At 39.5% G+C, this 24941-nt stretch overlaps 1 protein-coding gene across 1 annotated transcript; it reads right to left on the reverse strand.

Moving 5' to 3' along the window:
- Positions 1–7483: 7483 nt before the first annotated feature.
- slc25a48 (solute carrier family 25 member 48) lies at positions 7484–21222 on the reverse strand. The gene is made up of 7 exons (XM_030102028.1): positions 21088–21222; positions 18239–18282; positions 18014–18085; positions 16053–16305; positions 13475–13774; positions 11393–11526; positions 7484–9256 (listed from the first exon to the last, which is right to left on the reverse strand). The coding sequence occupies exons 1-7, from the start codon at positions 21140–21142 to the stop codon at positions 9152–9154; spliced, it is 963 nt and encodes a 320-aa protein (XP_029957888.1). The 5' UTR covers positions 21143–21222; the 3' UTR covers positions 7484–9151.
- Positions 21223–24941: the final 3719 nt, after the last annotated feature.

Raw genomic sequence — 24941 nt, forward strand, 5'->3', positions numbered from 1 at the left:
CATCTGTGAGCTTCTCCACAAAGCTCCTGATTGTTACTCTTCTTCTTCTTCACACATGAATGCAAAAACCAGGCCACGTCTGGGAGGTTTTCCCCCCTTTTTATCTTCTCCCTGTCAGTTCATTTGAACTCATCTCAGATTCTAGACTCGCTCATCAAGACCAAAGAAACACTGGTGAGACCTTTCGATTTCTTTTGTCAGAGACTTTGATCGCCGCCTTTGTATTCTTTTGCTTCTTCTTCTACATCTCGCACATGTACGAGAGGAAACATGGCCGACCGGTCAGCGTGTGCATGCATCCCAAAGACCACCGCTTGTCTAGACCCAACACTCTTCCTCCAAAGTGTTGGCGAAGAAACCGCGAGTCAGGCTGTGAGGAAATCCAGTCGAGTCCCGTAGTGATTTCTTCATTTAGCATCGAGAAGTAGATGTACTGTAAATGAAAACGTACCTGAATATATGGACATATACAGAGAAAACACAGCATGTTGATTCCTCCTAAATGACCCGGTGGTTAGTTATGCAACGATGTAGGTTTCTTACATTGTTCCATGAGTTCGTATTTTAGACTAATGTTAGGGTTGACTGATGAAGTTGTCATGAGCACTATTAAAAACATTATTTTCCTCCTTTTTTATTTAATTTTCTAGCTCAGATAGGACTTTTCACTAGACAAAGCCATACTGTTTAGACTGCAATAATTACTTAAAATGCTTCAAAAAAAAAAAAAATCTCATACTTGTTTCCTGTATAAAAAAAGCAAGGTATTTGCATATCTGTTTGTAGATTTCTCACCATTCTTGTATCTTTAAACATGAAAGAACGTTTACGCAGAGGAAACTTGTAGAGAAAAAAAGAAGAAGCCATTGTTGTCTCAGTGTACTACACGTCTACTCTAAATGTGCGTGTGTTTCTCTGTGTGTGCGTCTTTCTACATGTCTGTGATGTGTGACCACGTCGGTGCTGACTCATATAGTCCTGGTTTATACCGTGTTTACGTGTCTTTGAACTGTTTAGTGCACAGGCGCCAGCAGTGGGCGCCCTAAAAGTCGTGCCATGTCTTAAAAAAAAAACTTAACACATTCCTTACAAATGTGGAGCATGCATTTGTTTAGTCGAGATGAGAAAGTCCACCAAATGTTAAAATAGTTATAAAAAAAAAAAAGGAACTACTTCCTGCTTGTGTAGGAGTCTCCAGACAACAGACAGATCGGATGTGGGTTTGTGGAGGTTTGATTAATCTGAGATCATCTGTGTTATTATTATTCCTTTTCTTTGTTCGAGGAGCTGCTGGTTTTTCATCGGTCTCGTAATGATTTCAATATTTCGTTTCACTTTTTTCATGGAAAAGACAATTGACTTAAAGTACTGCAGGTATACAGGTTAGCATGCTAACCAGCTAGCTTCGGCTTGTCCAGTCAAGTAAATACACCATCCAGTACACAACATCGGTGGAGTAAATACTGACAAAAACTCAACTGAACTGAAGACAAACTGGACGCTACTTAGACTCTCTACTGCCACCAAATGCATAGGAGGGAAATCACTGCCGTTTTACGTGTTGCACAATAAAGTTAGTTTCGTAGAAAATCCCTCATTTGGAAAGTGAAACTGAACCTGAACGTCAGAGTTTTTTCACTCATTTCTTCCATCACTGCTCTGTGAATGCTGGTCCACTGTTTCAGAGTGAAGAATATCTTGTAAGTCATGGGAATTTCACCCAAATGCTGTACGAATGTAGAAAAACGCCATTCAAATTATAGTGTGAACGTCAAGCGAGTGTTGTGCAAAAGTTGTCTGAAAGACATACGAACGCGTTGTGTAAACTGTATGAATGTCCTGCGAAACACATGTCTGAAATTCCTGTGAGTGTGATGTAAATGTCGTCCTGGTATCCTGTACATCCCAAGCCACATTCATGAAAATATCGTCTGAACATCGATTGATTTTTTTGTCCCAAATTTCTCCTGGCGATCTTTTGGCCAAATAGTGCCAGCTCAGTGTGACGGAGGTCCAGGGAAGCTCCACCCATACCTGCTCTGTTTGTCTCTCAGCGGGACTCGTCTCGAGGCGTCACGGCTCGTGAACTGCCTCTGAAAAGGGCTACACTCACGTCACCGCTTTGTGTGTGTGTGTGTGTGTGTGTGTGTGTTGGTGTGTGAGACTTCATTTCATTTACCTGACGACAGTCCAGAGTGTTAGCTTAAGCTGTAGTTTAACAGAATGTGGAGAGAGGCCCTTGCTGATGCTGAAGTGAACAGGTGCTCAGTGAGCACAGTTTCCTCTTGACTGTTTTCATTTACAACCAAAGTAACAAACAAACCACTCACTGGGCAGCTGTTAGCTTTAGCATTAGCTCAAAATATTGACCAAGCTTTGACTTAATGCCAGGAAGTGTGCAAAAATAGAGAAATGGTAACATCATAGAAGCATCATACAAGCAACAAGATTTGATCATTGATAGCTGTCATGCTACTATTAAGTTACTCACAGTTTAGTCACAAGAGTTGTTAGTGACTTATTGTTTAATTTCACCATATTTACAGCCTGTCCATCTTGATGTTCACTACACTGACTCACCGTACCATGTTGTGGTACAAACCGGTATTGCAAGACTGGATAAACTGAAGACAGCTGTTGACTTGATGACAATATTTTGATGTTTTTTAAAATATATGATTGTTTATTTGCGTTCTGTTGGTTTTAAGGTTAATTATAATTTTTTTTAATGGGTTATATTTATGATTATCTCAAGGTATCAAAGCTCCACTATTACCTGACAGCACCTCCTAAAGAGCTGCACACACACACACACACACACACACACACACACACACACACACACACACACACACACACACACACACACACACGTGATTTAGATACAGTGTGGATCTGCTAACAACAGCTTTATCGAAGCATCTTCTGTTGTCTGGAGATCCAAAACGTTGAGATGTGACAAACAGGTTTGAAACTGATGGCAGAACTACATCTAAGAAAAAAAAAAAAGAATACAAACTTCTACATAGCTTGGTAATAGATAGAATTATTGTTATTAATGAAAAAATGTCAAGAAACATGATTTTATACTGGCAGTGTACAAGAGACAAACATGTTTACTTCTTGGACATAACTTTATTGAAAAAGATGAGGAGATGGTTGGACAGAGGTTTTCAATGTGAGAGGAAGAGCTCCACCTACAGGGCTGCAACCAAACTGCACCACGTCACATCACACTGACATTTACCTCTACTGTCATATTATACTGCAGTTTAAAGCACATTCTTTTTACTGTGACAGTTACTGGATTTCTTTCAAACTGAATAAGATGTAACCTTTAACTAAAGGTTCAACCTGACACAAAAATGTTTGTGGTTTGAATTTCCAATAATTTCTTTTTTTCCCATTTATTAAAAAGTTGAAATTCCCCATAAATCAATGCTGGGACCGTTCCTGAAGCTCTGAGGTGGCGGCCTCGTCCCACACGTTGAAAGCTTTCCAGCTGTTCTCCCTGCAGACGGGTGGATTTCTTTGGGTGGTGTCATAACTCTTGTCTGGTTTGTGACATTTTGATCTGACTGTGTGTGATGTCTCACTGCCCCGCTGAGTCCTGCCAGTCAACGTGGACGCGAAGGTTCGCTTGCCACGCACCGTCTTCACCACGTTTACATTCCCCCTCCGTGTTTCGGTGAAGACAAACTCTCGATACATTCCAGTCGTTTTGGCATTTGCACTAGAATCCATTGAAATGTTGAACTGACAACTGTTATGGCAACCATCATCCATGACTGTACTTCTTTCTTTTTTTGTATTTTTTAACTGTTTACCGGCCTTCCTGATGCTACATTGGAGGATTCTGGAGGTTTAGCCAGTGGCTGCAGTCCCTTTATGTGGTTTTACACACCGAACAACACAATCAATGATATTCCCAGGTTTGCAGATGATGTGATGCTGTTTTTATCACATTTATGCAGAAAAGGTTTCAGATTTTACCCAAGATTTGGATTGAAACAGACATACTTAAAAATATTTGTTTGCAAGATGTTATCGCTTTAACACAAAACATCAAGATTGACCCTAAAATGAAGGCTTCATCTGATGCAAAGTTCCTTTAATCAGACATAAATGTTAAAAAGTATTGCACCTGCCAGATGGCCTTTTCAATCAGAGCATGTCAATTCCACTGCATTTATTTGAACTGTATTAAAAAAAAATCTGGTCAGCAGGATGCATCCCATGTAAACAACAGAAACAGGAAGTGGGTGTTTCTTGTTTTTAAATGGACATTTCTGTCAGTGAATGCAGGATTCTTGTTTTTCATTCAGGGTGAAAATCATTTCAGGGTGCAGAGTTTAAGAATGTAAAATATTTTTTTCCTCCTTACTTGCATGTCATATACTCTATGTGGAGCCCAATCACTGTAAAACTGTCTCATCAAAGAAACTGAACCGTTCTTCTTTTTGGAAATTAAATGCATAACACTAGTATAAAAAAAATAAATGAATTTAAAAAAGGTTTATAAAAAGTTTCCAGTGTTTGGTTGTGTTTTTCACTGATGTGTCCAACATATTTTTTCCACAAGTTCACACCAGAGCAGGGTGTCTCTGTTCAGGATCTTTTTCAATGTCTCCTGACTTTTTTTGGTGATTAAAGAATGATTTTATCAATAATGATGTGACAAACTAAAATTTAAATAAAACATTATTTTTCTTAAAGGTGCATTAAGGAGTTTTTCAACTTTAAAAATACTTATTTTCCATTATAAATATGTTACAAATATTCAAAAATGTGTACAATGTGCCCTGACATATTCATTGTAAGTACCGCTAACAGCGCTAAATTGTCACTTGGAAGTTGCAGTGCCGGTTCGGCACCAGAATTTTTTTGCTGAGAATTTGAGATGATGTGATGTATTGTGCGCTCCGGCTGGCCTGATTTCCTTAGGTTTCGTTTTGTCCGCCATTACTCCACCAGATGCTTAGCGAGCAACAACTGAGCAGTACTGTACAAAAAGTAAGAAAAGACCGACTTCTAGCACTGCCACAACTACAGCACAGACTCCACCAGGTAAAAGAAACTTAAATTTTACTCAAGTGCTACTAAAAGAGCGAGGAAGGAGTTCCCCTCTTCTGTGCACGTACATGGGTGCAAGCCACAGACACAAGCGTTTCACTAAGCTGCAGTTACGCCCAAGGCCTGCAGGGGCCGTTGTTTCGCATAAAACGAGCAAACTCTTTAAAGGTGCATTAAAGAGTTTTTCACCTTTAAAAATACTTATTTTCCACCATGAATATGTTACACATTTTTAATGATGTGTACAATGTGCCCTGACATATTCATTGTAAGCACTGCTAACAGCGCTAAATTGTCACTTGAAAGTTGCAGTGCCGGTCCGGCACCAGAATTTTTTTGGGGAGAATTTGAGAGGAATGACGTAATGCACGCTGTCCTGATTGAGTTAAGTTTCGTTTTGTCCGCCATTACTCCGCCAGATGCTTACTGAGCAACAACTGAGCAGGATCTTCAAGAATGTAAGAAAAGACTGGCTTCTAGCACTGCCACAGCTCCAGCACAGACTCCACCAGGTAAAAGAAACTTAAATCTTACTCAAGCGCTACTAAAAGAGCGAGGAAGGAGTTCCTCTCTTCCGTGCACGCGAGCCACAGGCACGAGTTTTTCACTAAGTTGCATTATGCCCAAGGCCTGCAGGGGGCGCTGTTTGGCATAAAATGAGCAAACTCCTTAATGCACCTTTAATGAAGCAGTTAATTAAAAACAACCGTGAAACAGCTTAGTTTACAATTTCATGCCATGTAACAAAAGTCCAGGAAAAAAGGTCCACAAAGTATTTTGAACAAGTACAAATATAAGAAACTTATGAAAAGTTTGACATTTTAAGTTCTGTTCTATTCTTTTAGTTCTGTTATCTTTCATTTTCAGTGGAATAAATATATATGCAAAAAATACATCCTATCTCAATAAAAAATCCCACTAAACTATTTAATTTATTAGAATAGAATAGAATAGAATAGAATGCGTTTATTGTCATCATACAAGCATGATTAAATTGAAAAACAACTCATTGGTGTAAATAGGAAAAGAAATAAAGAATAAACTATCTTTTTGCAGGATTTCTTTGTTACTCAAGCAGGACTATTATTTGTTTAAACTGCTTACTTATGTTTTAACATGAAAAAAAAATCTGTTTTGAAGAAAAGTTTTTTTCATTTTAAGATTGAATTTATTTGTGGAAAGATGCTAACTTGGTTTTTATTTATTATTAATTTCACAGGTAAAATTTACTCCTCAGAATTTTTCTCTCAGTGTACAAATACTAATTTTATTTTATTTTTTTAGATTATTCTTCTGTAGTCCTGTAGTTCTGTTGTCCATCCAAGAGGGGGCAGTAAAAGTCAGGTAACCTGGAGGGATTTAGAGCAGGAGGCTCAAACAGTGTTGAACAAGAGAAAGTTACATTAAAACATTGCTACCCTCTAAATTCAGGAGGACTTCTGCACATGGTGTCGAGTGAATGAAATATATTGTCCTGGTAAAGCAAGAAAACATGTATGTATGTGTGTGTGTGTGTGTGTGTGTGTGTGTGTGTGTGTGTGTGTGTGCAGGTCTGGTTCTTATGTACTAGAGAGGACAAATTCGATCCACCACAGGACTTACTACTGGGATATACTGTACATAAAGTCATTGTTAAATTTAAGAGGTAAAGACACCTTTAACTAATTTCTTCTCATCTGTTAAAAACTCTCAAAAAGAGAAGGATAAACCTTTCAACTTGAGCAATTAAACAGTCACAAACATTTCAGTTCAGGGAAGAATAAGGGTGTGACATACAGCTTTACATTTGATATTAAACTGTTAATCCATTCATTTATAGCAGGGTGAGGTATAAATATGGAAGAAATATTCAATTTATATATATTCCAATGAGAGAGTAACAATTAAGTAGGAAGAAATTAATTCCAGGAAAATGCAATTCTCTCTAAAACAACATGGCTTAAGAGAAAACATTAATTTGGGTATATTTTTATTTCAATGTGAATTTATATGTTGCTCCCCTTCATTATTTAAATGTTTACATAAAATCAACCAAAATAACAACCTAATTTAACACAAGTATTTCTGAATTTATCATGAATGGTGCATTTTGCAAATAAAAACATACACTAAATATGAATATTTCAAAGAAATATTTGACTTAAAGCCTCTCTGCCTCAGTGTGTTGGTGTATGCTGCCCCCTGGTGGCTGTCTGGTGAAAGAACAGTTGATTTGGGAGGGTGGGTGGTGAAAGTGACCGAGGGGCTTCAGGTTCTTATCAGGGGGCTGCAGGCTGGAGTGCCGTGGTCGACAGTGTGAAGAAATGACCCTTTTTCTCAGGAACACGTGAGAACAGTGTGCAGCCTTTATCTGGAAAGAAGTTTATCTCTGCAGTGTGAGAGGAGCTGCTGAAAAGAAGAAAAACCTGCATGTTCTAAAGCTTTATTTATGTACAATAAAACTGTGGTGGCTCTCCAGGATCTGGAAGGGCACTTTACATATTTACACCTATTTACATGAGCAGAAGGATTGTTGCAATACAATTTGGAAAAAAAAAAAAAAGGATTACTTCATATTAAAAAACAAAACAAAACATTGAACTGAACTTTCCAAAGTTAAATGAACTGTCCCATGCTATATGATACCTTTAATTAAAGTTGTAAACTTTTATGCAGATAACACACATTTACATGTTTCAGTTTGACTGAAAAAAATGAAAGTTTCTCAATTATCTTCATATTCTTTCACCTTATACCTATTTGAGCTTTTGAGCTTCGGAGGCTTTTCAACCTTAAATTTACTAAAACGTATTCCTTCCATTGGTCTTCCAAAGATGTTTTTCAAACAATTTTTTTTCCAGTTTGAAGCTGGAAATAAACATTATACAAGTTAAACACATCCGAAGACGTGGATCAATTTCTAACAATTCACATCAATTGATAGGAAAAGCACATTTTGTTGGTATTCAGCAACACTTGTTCAAAGGCTGTGACGACAATTTGATTATCTTTATATTAATTTCATCATTCACATAATCAAAGATATTTGTGCATGAAAACAAAGTTTTCAAAATACTCTAAAGAAAAGCTGTGTATCGTCTGCATAAAGGTGTAAGTTGTATCTTTTACAAATCATCAGATGTAACTTGGAAGGTATGTTACTGCAGACCGACTATTTTACAAGCTAAAGAGCTTAAACACTGTGGAGCACAGCCTGAAAATATCACAGATGAATTTTTAAGCATTCTTTTTTGTTAAAATACTGCACATAATGAACAGATGATTCATTTCAGAAAAATTTCATTTTACACGACTCACTCATTTTACTCTGAAAATTAAAAATACTCTTTCATAAGGCAACATGTGATTTTATAATCTCCAAAAGGGTAAGTTTTTTTGAAAAATTAACCTTTTCAGCATATAAAACTGGTAAGAAGAATGTTTGTGCATTGTTAGCTTTAAAAGTTTTCATTCAAACTTCCCGAGAGAAAATTCTGTCCAGCGGAAGTTAAAATAACTTGTAAACTCACTTTTCTTAATGTAAGAAACACATGGATGTATATACAGGAGGAGATGAACCAACACGAGTCCCAAACACTGTAAACATGACTACCTCACATTTTCATGGTAAAAGCTCATTAATAAAGACTAAGTTCAATTAAAACTAATTAGAGACAAGTCGTCTGCAAATAAAGAAACGAACCTGGAATTTAAGACTCGGGTTTGAAAGTGACGAAGTCTGCAATAAAAGCTTTAGTCTGAACAGGAAGAAACATTTCGTCCTGCTGAGATTTAAAAGTGCTCTTCCCTTTATTCTCATTTCTGAGTCAAAAAACGTCTTGATGTGGGTCAAAACATGAATATTTTGTGTTGAAACCACATCAGACTGTCTTCTTTTCTCTTTCTGTTAAATGTGTGATGGTATCGCTGAGCCCCACCCCTTCACTGGTGGTCTCGTCTGGGTGTGTGTGTCATATTCACTATGAGTTACTATGTCCATCAAGTGTCTCCCACCAGGCTCTTGTCCACAGTCTTGACTCCCTCCTTTGTTTTGTGCTCCTTTTGTCAAACAGATGAGTCTGAAGAGTGTCTGAGACCTTTAAAGACTCCTGAAGAAGCGCAGAGAGAGTTCGTAGGTGAGGAACATGGTGGCGCTCATTGGGAAGCCTCTGATCGCGTTGACTGACGCTCCGCGGAAAAAGACCTGCACAAACAAAGAGACTGGGTTACAATTACGAGGTACTGGAAGCAACCGAAACTTGAAATAACTCCTGGAACAGATGCTAGCATCTGATTGGTCCTCTGAAGAGTGTCAGCCAATCAGAAATGTCTCAGGATGTAAACTGGTGAAGAAGCCAATCAGCTGCTGATACTAGTTGCTACAAACATGGAAAACAGCATGTAGCTGAAGGACTACGAACATGGAGGACATTTTACCTGCAGATCATCAGTTCTTGTCTAAACAGAAATCTATGATTCTGAGGACATTTTCAAACTATAAAATACACGTTACTGATTGAAGCCTTTTTTTCATGTAATTTTGATGAAAGTTTTGTTAAATCTTCTGTGTTGTGAAAGTTTCACACTGTTTTTTAGGGAGCAGTACCAATGGTTTACACAGATTTTGACAATATTTATTTGTAAATTGAGTATGATTTAACAGGTAAATATTTAAATACTGTAACATTTATATACAAAATATTGATAACTTTGTTTTTCCCCTCTTTACTCTGATGTATGTAGCATAATTCACCTTGTGGTTGTTGCTCCAGCAATGTGATTATTGTTTGTTTTCACTTGTATTAAAAGAAGCTTAGAAGTCTCTAAAAATGTGTTTTGAACCTTAAATCTTTCCTGCTGTAAATCCCCACATCACTGTGTGCTAACTTTCACAGAAGAGTAAAAACAAGTTGTTTTTCAGTCGCCTCTGGTTGCCAGGCAACCATGCGTTGATTTCAGGACTCCTTGTTGCCACAGTTTCAGCTTCCCTTCACCACCCCCCCCCCCTCCCCCCCCCAAAGCCCCCGACTTGTTTCAGTGGTTTTAAGAAGATTTCAAGAAGCTTGACGAGTTGCATTTTGCTGAACTTTGTACAGATTTGGCAGCCGTTTGATTTCAATGACCTGCAGACGTTCGTGTTTACGGACTCATGTACAGCGACTGGAACCTGAAACACTGATCTGAGATCAGTTCACTTTCCCCCAGTCCTCTGAAAGGCTCAGAGGCCTCGTCTTCACTGCACACATCTCTGCATCTGAACGCAGCATGAAACCGGACACCAGATTGCGGCACGAACGGGCGCACTTGAACGCAGCACCGAGAATCATGTGTGTTGTTGATTTTCGGGCCAAGAAGACAACTCGGTTCCAAAGCCTCACTTGGCGTCAACCCGCAGGAGCTTTTTATAAACAAGTTCTCTGACACACTTTCACAATGTGGGAACCAGATGTGTTTATCTGAGCCCATCATGATTTTAGGCTCCTCTCCAGGCTGCGTCATTTTCTCTCCACGTTGTTTTAGTGCTGCATGTTTGTGTTTTCTTTTTATTCTTTTTTTTTTTTTTGGGGGGGGGGGGCTTGGTGTCCCAGCTGCCAAAGCTGTAACACAAACCTGCTCACACGTGGTCATGTGGAGTGTTGTTTCATTATTGAACCATTAAAACCATCTGAGGAGCTGCGGCCATAACGTTCAGCTTAGTCACAAAACCTGAACCAGCCTTTAGCCAGTGACCCAGTTAGCGATCACTACCCAGCTGCAGTAGCTTCAAACTCAGGTCAAAACAGCAGGAACTGAATCCAGAGTAGCTTTGTTGCAATTTGAGAAAACTTACTTTGGGAACTCTGTCCTGCTGACATTAGCATTAGCCTGAATCTACGTTACCATTAGCATGCTGAAATATCTGTTAGCTTCCCTTTCTAGGAGCTGTATGCAACAACAAAGTAACTGGTTAATGCATTTTCTGTCAAAACTTCAGTCAAAGCTGAAAACAGACACAGCTCCCAATGTTGGTTGTTAGGTTTAGCATTAGCCGGAATTAATATTGTAACAGTTACTAATAGCTAAACTCCTTTTAAAACCAATTAAACAAATGAATTTAATGGATATAAGTGGTGGAAACAGTTAGAGAGCTGCTGTCTCGCTCTGTACTGCTGCCTGTGTGTGTTGTTAGCTTTAGCATTAGCAAAACTTATTGTTGTAACAGTAACTCTTGCTGAAATAAACAAATTTTATAAATTGTATTGATATGATTTGCTTCATTTTGCCACTCCTGGAACCGCCACTCAGGTATGGAGGACCCTCACATACCGTGGCGGTCACATGGCCCCTTCGGATCACTCACCTGGGCTCCCTCCGTGTTGTAGCTGTGGACGATGCAGTGCAGGATGCCTCGGTACTTCCTCTGCAGCTGAGCGTCCGCCTGCATCCGACTCTTCAGCACGTCGGCCGGCGTGGCCGTGATCCAGGAGATGGACCCTGAGGAGGACGAGGAGGAGGAGGAGACCATCAGTGAGCTGAGATACAAATCGCTCATTTTGCATTCAGATGAAAAAAAAAACAGAAAAACCTGAGTCAAACGACTACAAAAAAAAAAAAGTGTGAGAGTCTGCAGTGATGTACTGGACTCTCATAGGTCCTCCTAACACGGCCAATCAGAGATGATGAGAAGAAAGGACAGAATGTTCTTTTAAGTCTGAGAACAGCAAGAATGAACATGAAGGGGTTTAGATTCCTTTAAATAATTAGACCAAATACAGACAAGTGGAAACTTTTAGTATCATTATTATCATCAACAAAAACAATAATGATTATAAAAAAACAAACTGCTCAAATTCCAACTAATAATGAAGTGCATTAACCCCTGAGTTAAGTTAGATATGTTCCACATGTTCTTTAACATGATCAGCTCAGTAACACTGATCCTGATTCTTCACCACCTTCTCTATAACTGGGAATTGTCTCCTAACTTGATAGTTTTCTTGTTTCTGAGCTTATTTTCAGTCTTTTTATCTCTACAATGTGCCTCTGAGAGGCAAATAAAACCGGTTTGTGGAATTTTTGAGGCACATTTTCGTTGTCAATGTGCATCAGATTAGCAAGAGAGTGAGAGAAGAACTAAGACATGCGCCACATGGCAGCGAGTTCGCTGAACGACGGGAACAGAGTGGTCCGGGTGGAGCTCGGGGTGGGGGTGGGGGGGTGTTTCAGTGTGAGGTTTGTCTTGGCAGCAGGCGCAGCCTCACGTTCTGGCCTCGTGTCAAGCAGACATCGGGGCCCCACAGATTTATGGGCCCCAGATGAGTCCCGCCTCCTCTCAGCCACATTTAGATGGAGTCACGTGCTCGCAGCTGAACGACCCACATCTGGAAACCACAAGGTGGGTGAGCCCCCCCCCCACCGAATATTCAGCAAGAGGATGTGGAAGTTTCACGTGGAAGTTCAGCCGTGACAGTTTCAGCTCTAAGCATTGATTTTTTTCCTTCGTTTGAGGTCAGTTTGCCATCGAAGGAGAGGTGAGGCCACACGAGTTCGCTTCATATCTTAATGGAGCAAGTGTCACCCGGCAGTTCACCAGTCAATAAAAACAATGGAAGTAATCGAACGCTGCTGTAAAAGTGCAGATAAATGACCGTAAAAGGTTTTTCCAAGCAAACAACACGAGGCGGTCTGATTTACAATAAAGTGTAGTCTTCAGTTAGTACTCAAAGAAGAAAAGATCATATCATCTATGATTTCATAAAGCAAATATAATTCCCATAAGACAACAAGAATTAAGTGCCAGAAACAACGAATTAGAATCATCGAATTAGAACCAGAGACATGTTGGATTTAGTTTTCAGTGTCTGTCATGCCTAAATTACACTGTACGATGACGGCCAAAATAATTACCACAATTTTTTTGATTTACAGTATATTGAAATTATTAAAGGTATTTATTGAACCACAACTTTAAAGAACAACCAGAAATAAATTAGCAACAAATACAATCATAATTTCAGATTATACCTTGAAATAATAATGGCAATGAATGTGAATCCAGTTCCATAGGCAGCCAAATGTAAAGCAGTACCAGAAAGAATCAAATACAACTGCCATATTAATATCTGAGTGCATGACCACAGGCCACGCAGTATAGCCTGGTGCAAGAATCAACAAATGAGACTCTCGTGCCAGAAACAACAGAATAAAGTCCACTAGAGACACTTTTACCCAGTAATGCCCAAACAAAACAAGCTATGACCCAGTAGCAGTGGTAAACAAATAGAAGTCTGAAGCAGACACAGCGAATAAAGTTGAAATCCAGAAAAAAAAAAAAACAAGCAGCCCAACAGCATGATGGTGCCTCCACTATGTTTTCTGAAAAACATCCCTGGTTAAAGCAAAGCAAGTGGACAGAAACTTTCAGAATAAAATGCACGTGTACCTGCGAGGCCTCCGGCCAGCCAGATGGCGAAAGGATGAGGGCTGGATATGTGTTCAGGGGTCAGCATGTTGCAGATGATGGTGTAGGGGATGAAGTAAAGCGTGTAGCCGGGGACGTCTCTCAGAACCATGGCCCCGGCCCCCCGGTACAGACCCTGGACGCCCTCGGTCTGCAGGATGCTGCTGATGCAGTGGATGGGCCCCCGGTAGGCCTGCTGGCTGGGCAGGTGGACGGAGCGCACGCCGATGTCTCCGCCGCCGCCACCGCTCGACACGTTTCCCGCCCAGCACTGTACGTTCTCTGTGAGGGACCAACCAGAGAGCCACGTCAGACAATGTCACATACTTGACAAAGGAAGACCTCAAAGTACCAAGAAAAAGGGGAAATTTCAATGAAACCATGAAACCATGTAAACTCTGGAAGAGCTGCTGAAGTCTGTTTGCTCCAAACAACGGTTCCCAACCGGAACTGTCCAGATTGATGGACAGACATTGATATTCTAATAAAGAATATTTAATGAATCATGTTATGTAAGTCGTTTACGTGTTGATGCGGAGTAGACGCCCCCAAAAATCTGCAAGCATGTCACAACATAGGGGGCGGGAAAATCTAACTTTCTGATTGGCTGCAGAGCCAGGACACGCCCTCCAAAAGATGTCTGCATCTATTTGGTGTAAATGCACAAATCGTGAGATAAGTTAACTGAGTTAGTCCAAATACACATGAAAAAAAAAAAACTCTTGGAATCTCATTTACATTGCCTGTGAAAGTTATCTGTGCACGTAAACTGTCCATGACGTGCTCACACTGACTCTGCACCAAGCTGTCTCATGTCTATGATTCAGTTGTTTTTATTGACTGAAGTGCTCTGACCTAACGTTTATTAGTTTACTGATCCACTTTCAAATAACACCAACTCCTTGAATTATGACCTTCAATCAGAAGCTATAAAATCAGTCAAACTGGCCGTACGAGGCGCATACTTGCACCTTCTTGTAGCTAGACAGTGAGGCTTGCAGCGCCTGACGCAGAGGACAGTCTGTTCCCACATCAAAGGTGAGAAGAAATATTTCCACATGGGTAACACCAGTGTGATACATATTTTGCCTGGCTTCCTCCCACACAGGCTGCTGTTCAGACCGATGGCAGTTGCCAGTAGAGCTGAACGATTTATCGTTTTCTGATTCAGACAGTGCGATCGCAAAAGCTTCGTTTTTTTAGCGGCGCCACTGACTGACCCAGGATCTGTTGTGTCAACGTCTACCTAGCAGCTACGCTAATTAAGACAAGGCTAATGTCCAGGTGGTGGCAATGCAGACTCAATAAAAACGAACTGGTGTCTTTAAAAAAATGTGTCTGGAAATGTCCTCAGTGCTGCTAGCTTGCATGTTTGGCGAACAAACTAGAACATTTCAACCAGATCCTGTTATCACTGATGGAGGCCAAGTGAGAAACACAAAGCACACTGAGCAGATGAAAGATACAGGAAATGGAGAAGACGTAGAAGCCATCGCTGATGCTAATGCTAATGACAATGCTAATGCTAAGCTAGCGGAGGAATTCAAACAATGAAAAAGAGGCTTTTCTGATTTATTCCGTGCTTCATTCTTTCAAGTATAACTGTGGCCGTCACCACCTGGGACCTCTGTGTCCTCTGCGCCGATGTCTGAGAGGGTGTTTCTGGGTAACTATTGGTTTGTAACACTATTGGTTCGTTTGTATTCAGTGGCGGGGCTTAGCTAAAAATCCATCGTGTGGATAGGTGGGAGGATAATGGTCGAGGACTTCAAGGAATGTGCATGCATGTTCCTCTGCAATAAATACATGCTGGAACCAATTCTTACCTTTTAGTATTCATCCTGGCTTCAGAGTAAACAGCATTTAATGTTTTGATGGTACAATACAATTTTCTGTCATGTTTAAAATCTTTTTCTGTGCAGGGTGAATATTGCACTGAAGCTTGATATGAAGAAATATCGCAAATAAAATTGAAATCATAACATCTGCCAGAAAAATTTAAATTAGATCTATTCCTAAAATGGTTCAGTCCTAGTTGCTAGTGTGTGATTGATCATGTGATTAACCAACGAGCTGTTGACACAGTTTGCTAAGGTGCTACCAAGAAGGACCACAGACATGGAAGATGGCGTGCAGCTAGAGGAATACACATGCACTTACTTCTTACATGCTTCTTTTAATTTTTTTTGTGGAAAATCATTCATATCATCAGTTTTTGGGGCTTTTTCATCAAAACTGTCTACAAATCTCCACCATCAGCACGCTATCGCCAAATATTATTAAAACAGGTGGCGAGCACTAGCTAGCTGGGAATACAATCAAACTAACCATTAAGTCCAACAGGGTGAGAAAGTTAGGAACAAGTCTAATTTGGATATCATGGGAATGCTGGGCTAAAGAAGGAACTGTCTAGTTTTGAAAATGTACTTCAGCACCGGCCACTACAAAACTATATGCTAGCCTTATAGCTAACTGAGACCAGGATGGGAACATAAAAGGCAAACAGACAAATGAAGCATGAAAAATAAAGCTACATCTTTTAACATTCATCTCCCCATACCTGTCCGCAGACTCTGAGTCTGCATCTGCAGTCTGATCTTGACCAGATCCACCGGCGCTCCCAGACCCACCGACACCAGGCCCGTCACCATGCTGGCCACCGTCAGGTCCAGCAGCCCACAGGGGTGGCGCCCGTCGCCATGGCGATACTTGCTTATGAGTCTCTGAGCATTGCTGAAGCAGCCGAACACGACCGAGTTGTAGACCGTGATGGTGGCCAGCGGGAAGGACAGACCCTTAAAGAAGCCCATGGCCTGAGAACCAGAAGAGACGGGTGATCAGAGACCCAACGCCAAGAGATGGACAACAACTAAAGCTGCATCAAGTAGTGAACAGTATGGAAAAACTTATTGGGGATTTATTGACGAACAGTAACGCTTCCCATACAGAATGAATGGGAAGCGCCGTTCACCTTGGGTGACCCTGCCGATCCCAGAGCAATAACAACGCCATAAACACCAATATATAGCACTCATGAAAGCCACTGTCACAAAGTACATCAAAAGAAATAAAGCACTGCAGTAATCAAGAGAGAAAGGTTCAAACAACTTTTCTCATTTTCCAGTTTGAGGGTTTAGAAGTTTGAGTCCTCAGAATAAGTAGACCAAAACAACAGAGTGAGAAAAACAGGACAGACTTAAAGCAGACCAACGTAACTGAGAGCTGCCAAGTGTGCAAAGACAGAAAAATGTTTGCAGCTGCTGCCAAATGTTTTGGACTGTCTTCTTTGGGGGAAATTTAGTGTTCCAGCAGCAGGGGGGGGGGGGGGAAGGATGGTGCTCACGCTGAAACACAGCTGTTCTCTGCCTGGATAAATAGCTCTGTGGTTTGAAATGAGCGGCGTCAGATCTGATTCGTCAGCAGCGAGGAACAAAAGGAGCCGAAGGCAAACTTGAACATTTCTGTGGTTTCTGTGTTCAAACATGCAAATTGCTTCCTCCGTACAACTGAATGGACCGACGGGTTTTTATTGAAGTTGGGAAGTAGGTCACAGACTCAACAGAACCAAAACAGAATCAATAAATTCACGTGTTCCTGATTTCAATTAAAAAAAAGAGGCCATCTAATATTAGACAAGCACTTTCATGTACAAGTCATTGCACGTGATCCAATACGATGAACAAAACACCTACGAAATAGGACAGGCGGACATTGTTCAGAGTGGCTGTTGGGTGCATTGCTAATGGGTAAAGAGGAGCGAATAAATCAAGAGATGGGTGAATATTTGATAACTGAATTCAGAGTCTACTCATTAAATTTGCTTGATCATATGGACCGATATTGATTTTGTTGTATTTGATGTTTTTTCTTCACCCACAGTTCACCTGGATCAACTCCGGCTTGCTGCCACCCTGAACCGGATGAAGTGGTATCAAAGACAAAGGATGGTTTATTTCATGTCCTTTATACCTGTCATTAATAAAGAGGTGAATGTAGAGGTGAATATGGTATATTTGACTTGGAAGGTGTATTTTGGATTGTTTGTTCATAGGTTTTTAAGTGTACTTCAGTGTGTTAGCTCTATTAGGTGTATTCTGGTGGATTTTAATGTCTTTTGGTGTATTAGATGTATTATGTGTTTTTAATGTATTTTAGCATGATGGGTGTATTTTCTATATTGGATGTAGATTGGTATATTAAGGAGATTTTGGAATTAGGTGTATTTTGGTATATTTGATTTAATTTGCTGGATTTTCTCATCTTATTCGTATTTGATATATTTTAGTGTAATAGGGACATTTTGGTTTGTTCGCTGTTTTGGAAGTTTTACATTTCAGTATTTTTTTAAATGTATTTTGCTGTATTAGGTGCATGCTGATGTATTGTTGCAGTGAACACTTTGCATCTTTTCTTATATATTTATATTTTTGGCACATGTACCAACTGCACTTACAATCGATTTTGTTAAGCAATGACAATAAAAACAATTACGACAGAGAACAGTGAGTATTTCCTGCTTACCGATTCCTTCCTGTAGATGGTGAGGACGCAGTGCGTCAGGTTCTTGTAACCTTTTCCTGCCTGGAGTCGAGTCTGCAGGGAAAAAGAAGAAAGTCCCGAGTTTAGAAGTATGTCTGCAGTTCCCACCAGCAGCACTGCAGCAACATGCTGATATCTCGATAACAATAAACGTGAGCTATATGGAACACACTGAGGAAAAACCCACAGAAAAGATAATGCAAGTACCTTGACCGTGTCGAGCGGATGTCCCACCACTACGCTGGAGGCTCCTGAAAGCAGCGCAGGAAGACAGAAAAGTTTATAGAACTGTTGTTAGACCAGAGAGCTCGAAGGTAAAGACTTGTTTGTTTGCTGCTGCAGATTAATTAAAAACAGATGGAAATCCTCAAAGCAATCCTGAAACACAGTTTAAAAGAAACTGCAAAGCCATGAAAATAATAAATCTTGTGTTTTCTGGGTTTGGATCCAAGGGGGAAATAAAGAGAGAGAAAACAGGAGATGACCCAAAAGTGCACCCTGTGGAACACCACAAGACAGAGGAGCAGTGGCAGACACAGGTTTGATCTGAACCATAACAACGCCATGCTCTTCATCCTCACCCACTCCACAGGGTGTCATGGTCCACTGTGTCAAGAGCAAACATCACATCCCAGAACACTGAGACAGCACACCATCTAGAGTCGGTGGCTTAAAGAAATTCACGAAAAGCCCTTAAAAGTTCTGATTCTGTGCTGCGAGAAGCTTTAAAACTGGATTGAAAAATATCAAGAATTTTTTTTTTCTTTTACAAAGTTCATTAGTTAGCAGAAAACTATTTTCTAAACAATATTGTGATTAAAATTTTGAGTTTTGAAAGAGATACAAAACTTGTGTCTGGAATAGAACCAAAAACAAATGAAACCATGGGTAAAGCGACTGCTGAAAGACAGATCAAATGACTGAGAAAGTTACAGCGACTGATAAGAGTAACAGATGTGAGTACAGATGAATGAACACAGTCAGTCACAGGATTTCAGTGGAGCGGAACCGGAGCTGCAGAGTTCTGTGACACCAGGACAGCAGGACACTGGTGAAACTGGGCAGCCACGATGGGGCCTCGCTGCTAACGGGAGCTATTGTGCTCTTATTAACCTCTTGTTTCTGCAGCTCCCAGTGACGCCTCAACGCACACAAAAATGCATTGCACAATCTATAACCCAAACAGCCCACTGCTCCACTCCAGCACAGACCCGAACCCAGGAGAACCACAGGCCCAACCGGCTCCAGCTGAGGAGTGAGGAGAACCTATCAAGAGGTTCAGGGATCTCAGTGTTTACAGCTGCTCTACTGAGCTGTTCATATTTCAGATCATGAGAGAGAAACTGGCAGTCCTAGCATTGCGTTGTTACTTTTTCATAGTGGACACATTACAGATCTTTTTGAGCAGCTACTGACTCTCATTGGATAGTGTTTTGAGATTGAAAAGTCAACCAGATTCTTTATTCAAATTTACTTCAATCAATAAGTTGAAGACGTGGATTAATCTAAACTGGTACAACATTTTCAAACTTCAGCATTACAGCTCATAACTCCATATTGTGGATCAAGAGTTAGCATTACAGCTCCTAACTGAATGTCAACCGGTTTTATATGTGATCCTGTTTTTCTCTTATGTGAGCAATGAGCATTATAACTGCTTACTGATCGTTATTAACCATTTTACCGCTGAAACGCTAGCATTGATAACTTATGTCATAATTTTCAGACATTAACATTACAGCTGCTGAGTCTGTCATCATGTTAGGATTTTCGCTGCTCGATTGCTTCCTTTTTACTGAGACAATATGACCACGAGGCTCCGTTCAGCTATGATCATAAATGTTTACACTTGAATTGGGTCACATTCAGTTTCGTAATGTCCTCAGATATCAATAAAGTTCACCACTGATCTTTTCATTCTGTTGAACTCTGGTTAACTTCCAGTCAGTGGCAGGTCTGCTGCAACAATTTATGCTAGCAATTTCTGTTTCAAGAGAAAACCTTTTAAGAGACTGAAATACAAAAGAGAGGTTTGTGAAAATGAAGAGAATTCAAAGCAACACTCTACTTTAGTTCACTTGTTATGCAGCTAAAACTAAAAACAACAACAGATTGTTGTGTTTGGTGTTAAAAAAATAAACCAAATGGAGATAAAAAATCAGACAATGATTTATTACAGATAAATAACATCTCACTGGAATTGTCTTATTATGTCCTTATTATGTAATTACCATAAAGATCTTGTGAGATAAGCATTGTGAGACTCTCTTCCTTGAGCATGAAACATGTAAAATATGTAAAAACAAAAAACTACATTGAGGGCAAAATACATAAACCAAACCTCCTATTGACATGGAAAGAACAAATAATAAATGTGTATTGAAGTCAAATAGGCTCAGTAGAATTTTAAATATTGTTTAATTGGTCTAAATTGCAGTAAACTTTTTTTTTCATTGAAAAATGTTGTGTTAAACTACAATGTTGATATTTTGTCCATGTAGTTTTAAACTCAGGGGAAAAAAATCTTTTTCTTTTTTTCTTTTTGGTGTCTTTTCAGTTTCTCTTGGATTTTTAGGAGTCACTTATTTAAATTATTAATCCATAAATAAAATATATTTTTAATCACAATTAAAGCTAAAATGCCGTTTTGGACCTAAAAAGTTTGATTTTGTCCGTTTTTGTTGCTGTTTATGAAGTTCATTGCTCATTTCCAGCGCCCCTAGCGGCCAATCCCGCCACTGCAGTGAGAATCATGAAACCGGCGTTTTATGAACTAAACATGAATAAATCCTCCATTTGCAGCATGAAAAAGTACATCTGAGTGGATTAGGAGGATTCAAAGAGCAGCTAAATTTAAATTCGGAGTGAAAACAAGAGATGAGGCTGTGTTTGTGTACAGAGAGAGAGCAGCGGGGGGGCTGTTTCTGGAAACCCTCCATTGTTGACATTGCATGTGGGTGCAAGAGAAATCGTTTTGAATGTGCAAAAAAAAACAATCAAGCACCATGCTGATGGCATAAAAATCATCAGATGTAATGAGGAGTTTGTCTGCTCACCTCCAATCCATCCTGCAATGAAGTCGTCCAGATGGAAACTCTTTGACTTTGGCATGTCCACGCTCCGCTGCGTCTCTCATCCGACAACAACAACCAAAAATAATGAATAAATAATTCACAAAAAGTCTCGCGGTGCGTCAGCTTTCTGCGCTTCTTATCGCTCTGAGGAGAAGTTCACATTTTAACGCGTTTTGGATGGAAGGAAAAAAAAACACACACACAGTGCAGAGAGGGGCGGAGGAGGTAGCCAATCAGGATGCAGCACGGCTTTGAGAGTCAGAGCGGACGACCAATCAGAAGCTAGCATTCTCTTGAGACCACCAGCCAATCAGAAGGCCGACATGGAAATGAGCCATGAGGAGGAAAATACCGGTGGGAGGAAAAAAAGCAACAAACTTTATTTGAACAGCACAGAATGTCACACAGAATGGATGAATGGACAAGTCAGTAAGTAAGTAAACAAATAAATAAATAAATACATATCTTTAAAGAAGAGAGATGTTTGAAAAAATCAAACCAAAACAAAATCCTTTGTTTTTTTTATATGAATTTAATTCACATTGTAGAAAAAGCTTTGTAGGAATGAACTTGCTTTCAAGTGGACTGTTATATCTGCTGCTCTCTGTTATTTGATCGTTTACCAATAGGACAGTGTAAACTATGTTATCAGGATTTTATTTATGAATAAATATATGGCATGATGATTATCACTATGGTAACAACGCCATGTTTACAGAGTTGCAGCCCATCTTAACATCCGCAGATCATTCAATCTCCATGATGACCTCACTTACCAACTACAGTTCATTTAATCTCCATGGTAACCTGATTTAATTCCCAGACAACTTCATCTCCATGGCAACCTCACTGCACACCTGTAGCCTCTGATTAACAGAGAGCACAGCACCACATCTGAGGGAATATTGCAGTCGCCAAGTTGTTACTGAGGCCAGCCGGCAGCTGTAAATGTAGGTGGGTGTGTGTGGGTGTGCATGATGGCTCGTGCACTCACGTGTCAGAGCAACACGCCCCTGCATTTGTGACAACTGGCTGATAACAGATTGCTCACTTTTTCACACTTTATGGAAAATTACCAGAAAACAGCAGCGTGACCAGATAAGCAGAGCGGCACAGAAATTCTTCTACATGTTTCATTTTGTCCTTTTCAGGTCAAATTCTAGGAAAGGAGGAAAGAGTTCCTATAAACTCTCTCAGCTTTTATTCTCTTTAATCCATCTTGTTCTCTTTAAGTTCTAGTGCAGAGAAAAAGTCTAAATACTCAGAAATATCAGTTTTCTGCGTGAAATGTCTTCTGGGTCAGACATATTTGTTATCAAAACTTAAATTACCTTTTACTTCTACTAAGTTACAAATATTAAAAGTAAAAAAATATAAATAATCACATTTGAAGTTGTAACTTTGCATTCTTGTTGAAAATACAACTAAATGAGGGGGATTCTAGAAATTTTTAAACTTTGCTACATCATGGAATCCACTTTATCACTTGTATGTTTATGAGGCCTTGAAGCAATAAACCATAATACATTACTACTTGTAATTTAGATACTTTGCCCATTTTGAGTACTTTTCCACCTCTGTAAAGTTTAAATATTCTTGAGTACAATGTAAACTGTAACTCACAAGGTTTGACAGTATTTACTTTCACTCTTAGTTAATTTACATGTCATATACTTTATCACTTTTATACTCATAGTACTACAAGACCGAAACTAAAAGTATTCTAAAATAACTACTACTTAACCGAGGATTAGTTTCTGAAAAGTATACTAAATAGTTTCACTTTTTGTAAGTGTCTTTAAGTTTTTAAATATTGCAATTACTTGCAGTTAAAAGGTAACTTTTGTATTTCTGTTTTTCCCATCAGTTCCTTTTAAGTGGCCACCATCTGAGACAGTGTGGGGGAGGGATGGGGGTAAACTGGGGTAAGTGGGGGTGGTCTCTGTCATGTTACACCACAGCAGAAATAAAATTATGACCCCTGAAACCTGAACCTGCCGGATCAGTTTCCTGACAAGCTGTTCATGATTTATATGTGTCACCATAAAGTACGTGGACTCACTGGCTAGGTGTTTTATTTTGTATTTATTTGTTTTTCTCGTGACAATTTTAGATTGTATGTATTGAAATGAGTGACTAGTTCAATTAAAAACAGTTAATCACATTAATGGGATGTATTTGATACAAGAAGTAACGTTTTTCAAATCCTATCTGGTAGATTATCAAAGAAGAAATAGATTTTAATGATGATAAAACATTTTAGAATGTAGAATTGGTTTATGAATAACTTTAGGTCATAGTACTCACCAAAATTACAATTATTTCATTATTTAACATAAAAATGGAAAAAGAAATGTGTTTTAATAGATAATCGAGGATTGCATTCCAGTAATTTCATGTGTAGTTTGCAAAAAAAAAGAAAGTTACCAAATACTGTTGTGAGCCTGATTATTATTATTTTCTATTGTATTTTATGGTAGTTTTTTGTTTTGTTTTGTTTTGTTTATTTTACTGATCTGATTATGTGTCCAAATGCCTCTCAATGTATCTTTACAGCTCGAGTAGACGATGTTGTCTAAAAGCACTTTTTGTCATACTGAGTGAAATGCTCCTTGCCCCCTGGGAGAAGTCAATACATTATGTGGACGGAAAAAAGTGCGGAAAAAATCTGACAACTGTAGCGGCCAAAGGACAGTAAAAACTCCGACCAATCGTAAGGTGTGGACCGCTCTTAAGAAACCAATCAGATGCCACCCCTCAAGTTAAGCTAAATAAATTTGTATTTTTAATCAAATTGTTGTTTACTGTCTTGCCTTGCTTGTCTTTGTTTATTTCATTTAGCGTTTCCATCGTGCCTCGGCGTTCTTGTTTGATTCTATTAACTAGAATTTGGCACTCAGAGAGCGCAGACCTCCGCCACAGCTCAAATCAGTCACCAACAACAATAAGAACACCATATATAGTCAAAAACATTTTATTTCTCCCCAACACAAACAATGTATGGGAGAAAGCTGTTTGTTGCATGTTCATATCTCAATGTGTTGCCTCACAGTGACTGACACTCTGGAATCCCCCTATTTTTGTCTGTTCTGGATCCTGGTATCCGGAATACTTCCGTGATCTGGATCAGCAGCTGACATCTCTTAGAGTCATTGAAGAAGTTCCACTGTAATTTTTTGCGAAACCCCCTTGACATTTATTGTTGCGTTATGCCCAACTATATCAAAGACTGCATTATCTGGCAATGAAAAAGAATCCTTTAAAAAAATTCCTGGATCCAGACAGTGATCTGGATCATCACCAAAATTTAATGGCTTCTAAGTTAGCCCACGACCCATCTTTCCACAAAGTTTCATTGCAATCTGTCCATAACTTTTTCCGTAATGTTGCTAACAAACCAACCAACCAACCAACCAACCAACAAACTGACGTGATTACATAACCTCCTTGGCGGAGGTAAAGAACAATCAAGCCAGTCAGTAGCATATTGATGAATATGCTGCTGTTTCGCTCTCAAATCAGAAAGAACATTTAACTCAAGGTGGTGTTGCTTGCAGTGCTAATTAACCACTTTTAGATCAACATGGCATCATTTATCCAGAGATAGCGGAATCCATTTTAGCCCATAAACTGTTTATAAAAATGGACGAAACTTACCGTACCTCTGAAATTCTGTTTTGAAGCTTCCAGTTGGAAGACTCCATAATGAACTTTGAAACTGGATGTAAATGTGATTGGTGCAGCCCATCACGCGGCTGCATCACGTGGACAGAGGAGGCGCTGTGATAGGGTGATTTCTGCAAAGCTTTAACTCATAAAATAAAATTAACAGGTGA

Source organism: Salarias fasciatus, chromosome 2 (assembly GCF_902148845.1).
Source record: "Salarias fasciatus chromosome 2, fSalaFa1.1, whole genome shotgun sequence".
Lineage (NCBI taxonomy): Eukaryota > Metazoa > Chordata > Actinopteri > Blenniiformes > Blenniidae > Salarias > Salarias fasciatus.

What these genes read in the sequence shown, in the direction of transcription:
- slc25a48 (XM_030102028.1), bottom strand. Translation starts at nt 21,142, where the DNA reads ATGCCAAAGTCAAAGAGTTTCCATCTGGACGACTTCATTGCAGGATGG. An exon ending in CATTGCAGGATGGATTGGAG is followed by an intron (nt 18,283 to 21,087) that starts GTGAGCAGACAA and finishes CGCTGCTTTCAG; the next exon opens with GAGCCTCCAGCGTAGTGGTG. An exon ending in CCATCTACAGGAAGGAATCG is followed by an intron (nt 16,306 to 18,013) that starts GTAAGCAGGAAA and finishes TCTGGTTCTCAG; the next exon opens with GCCATGGGCTTCTTTAAGGG.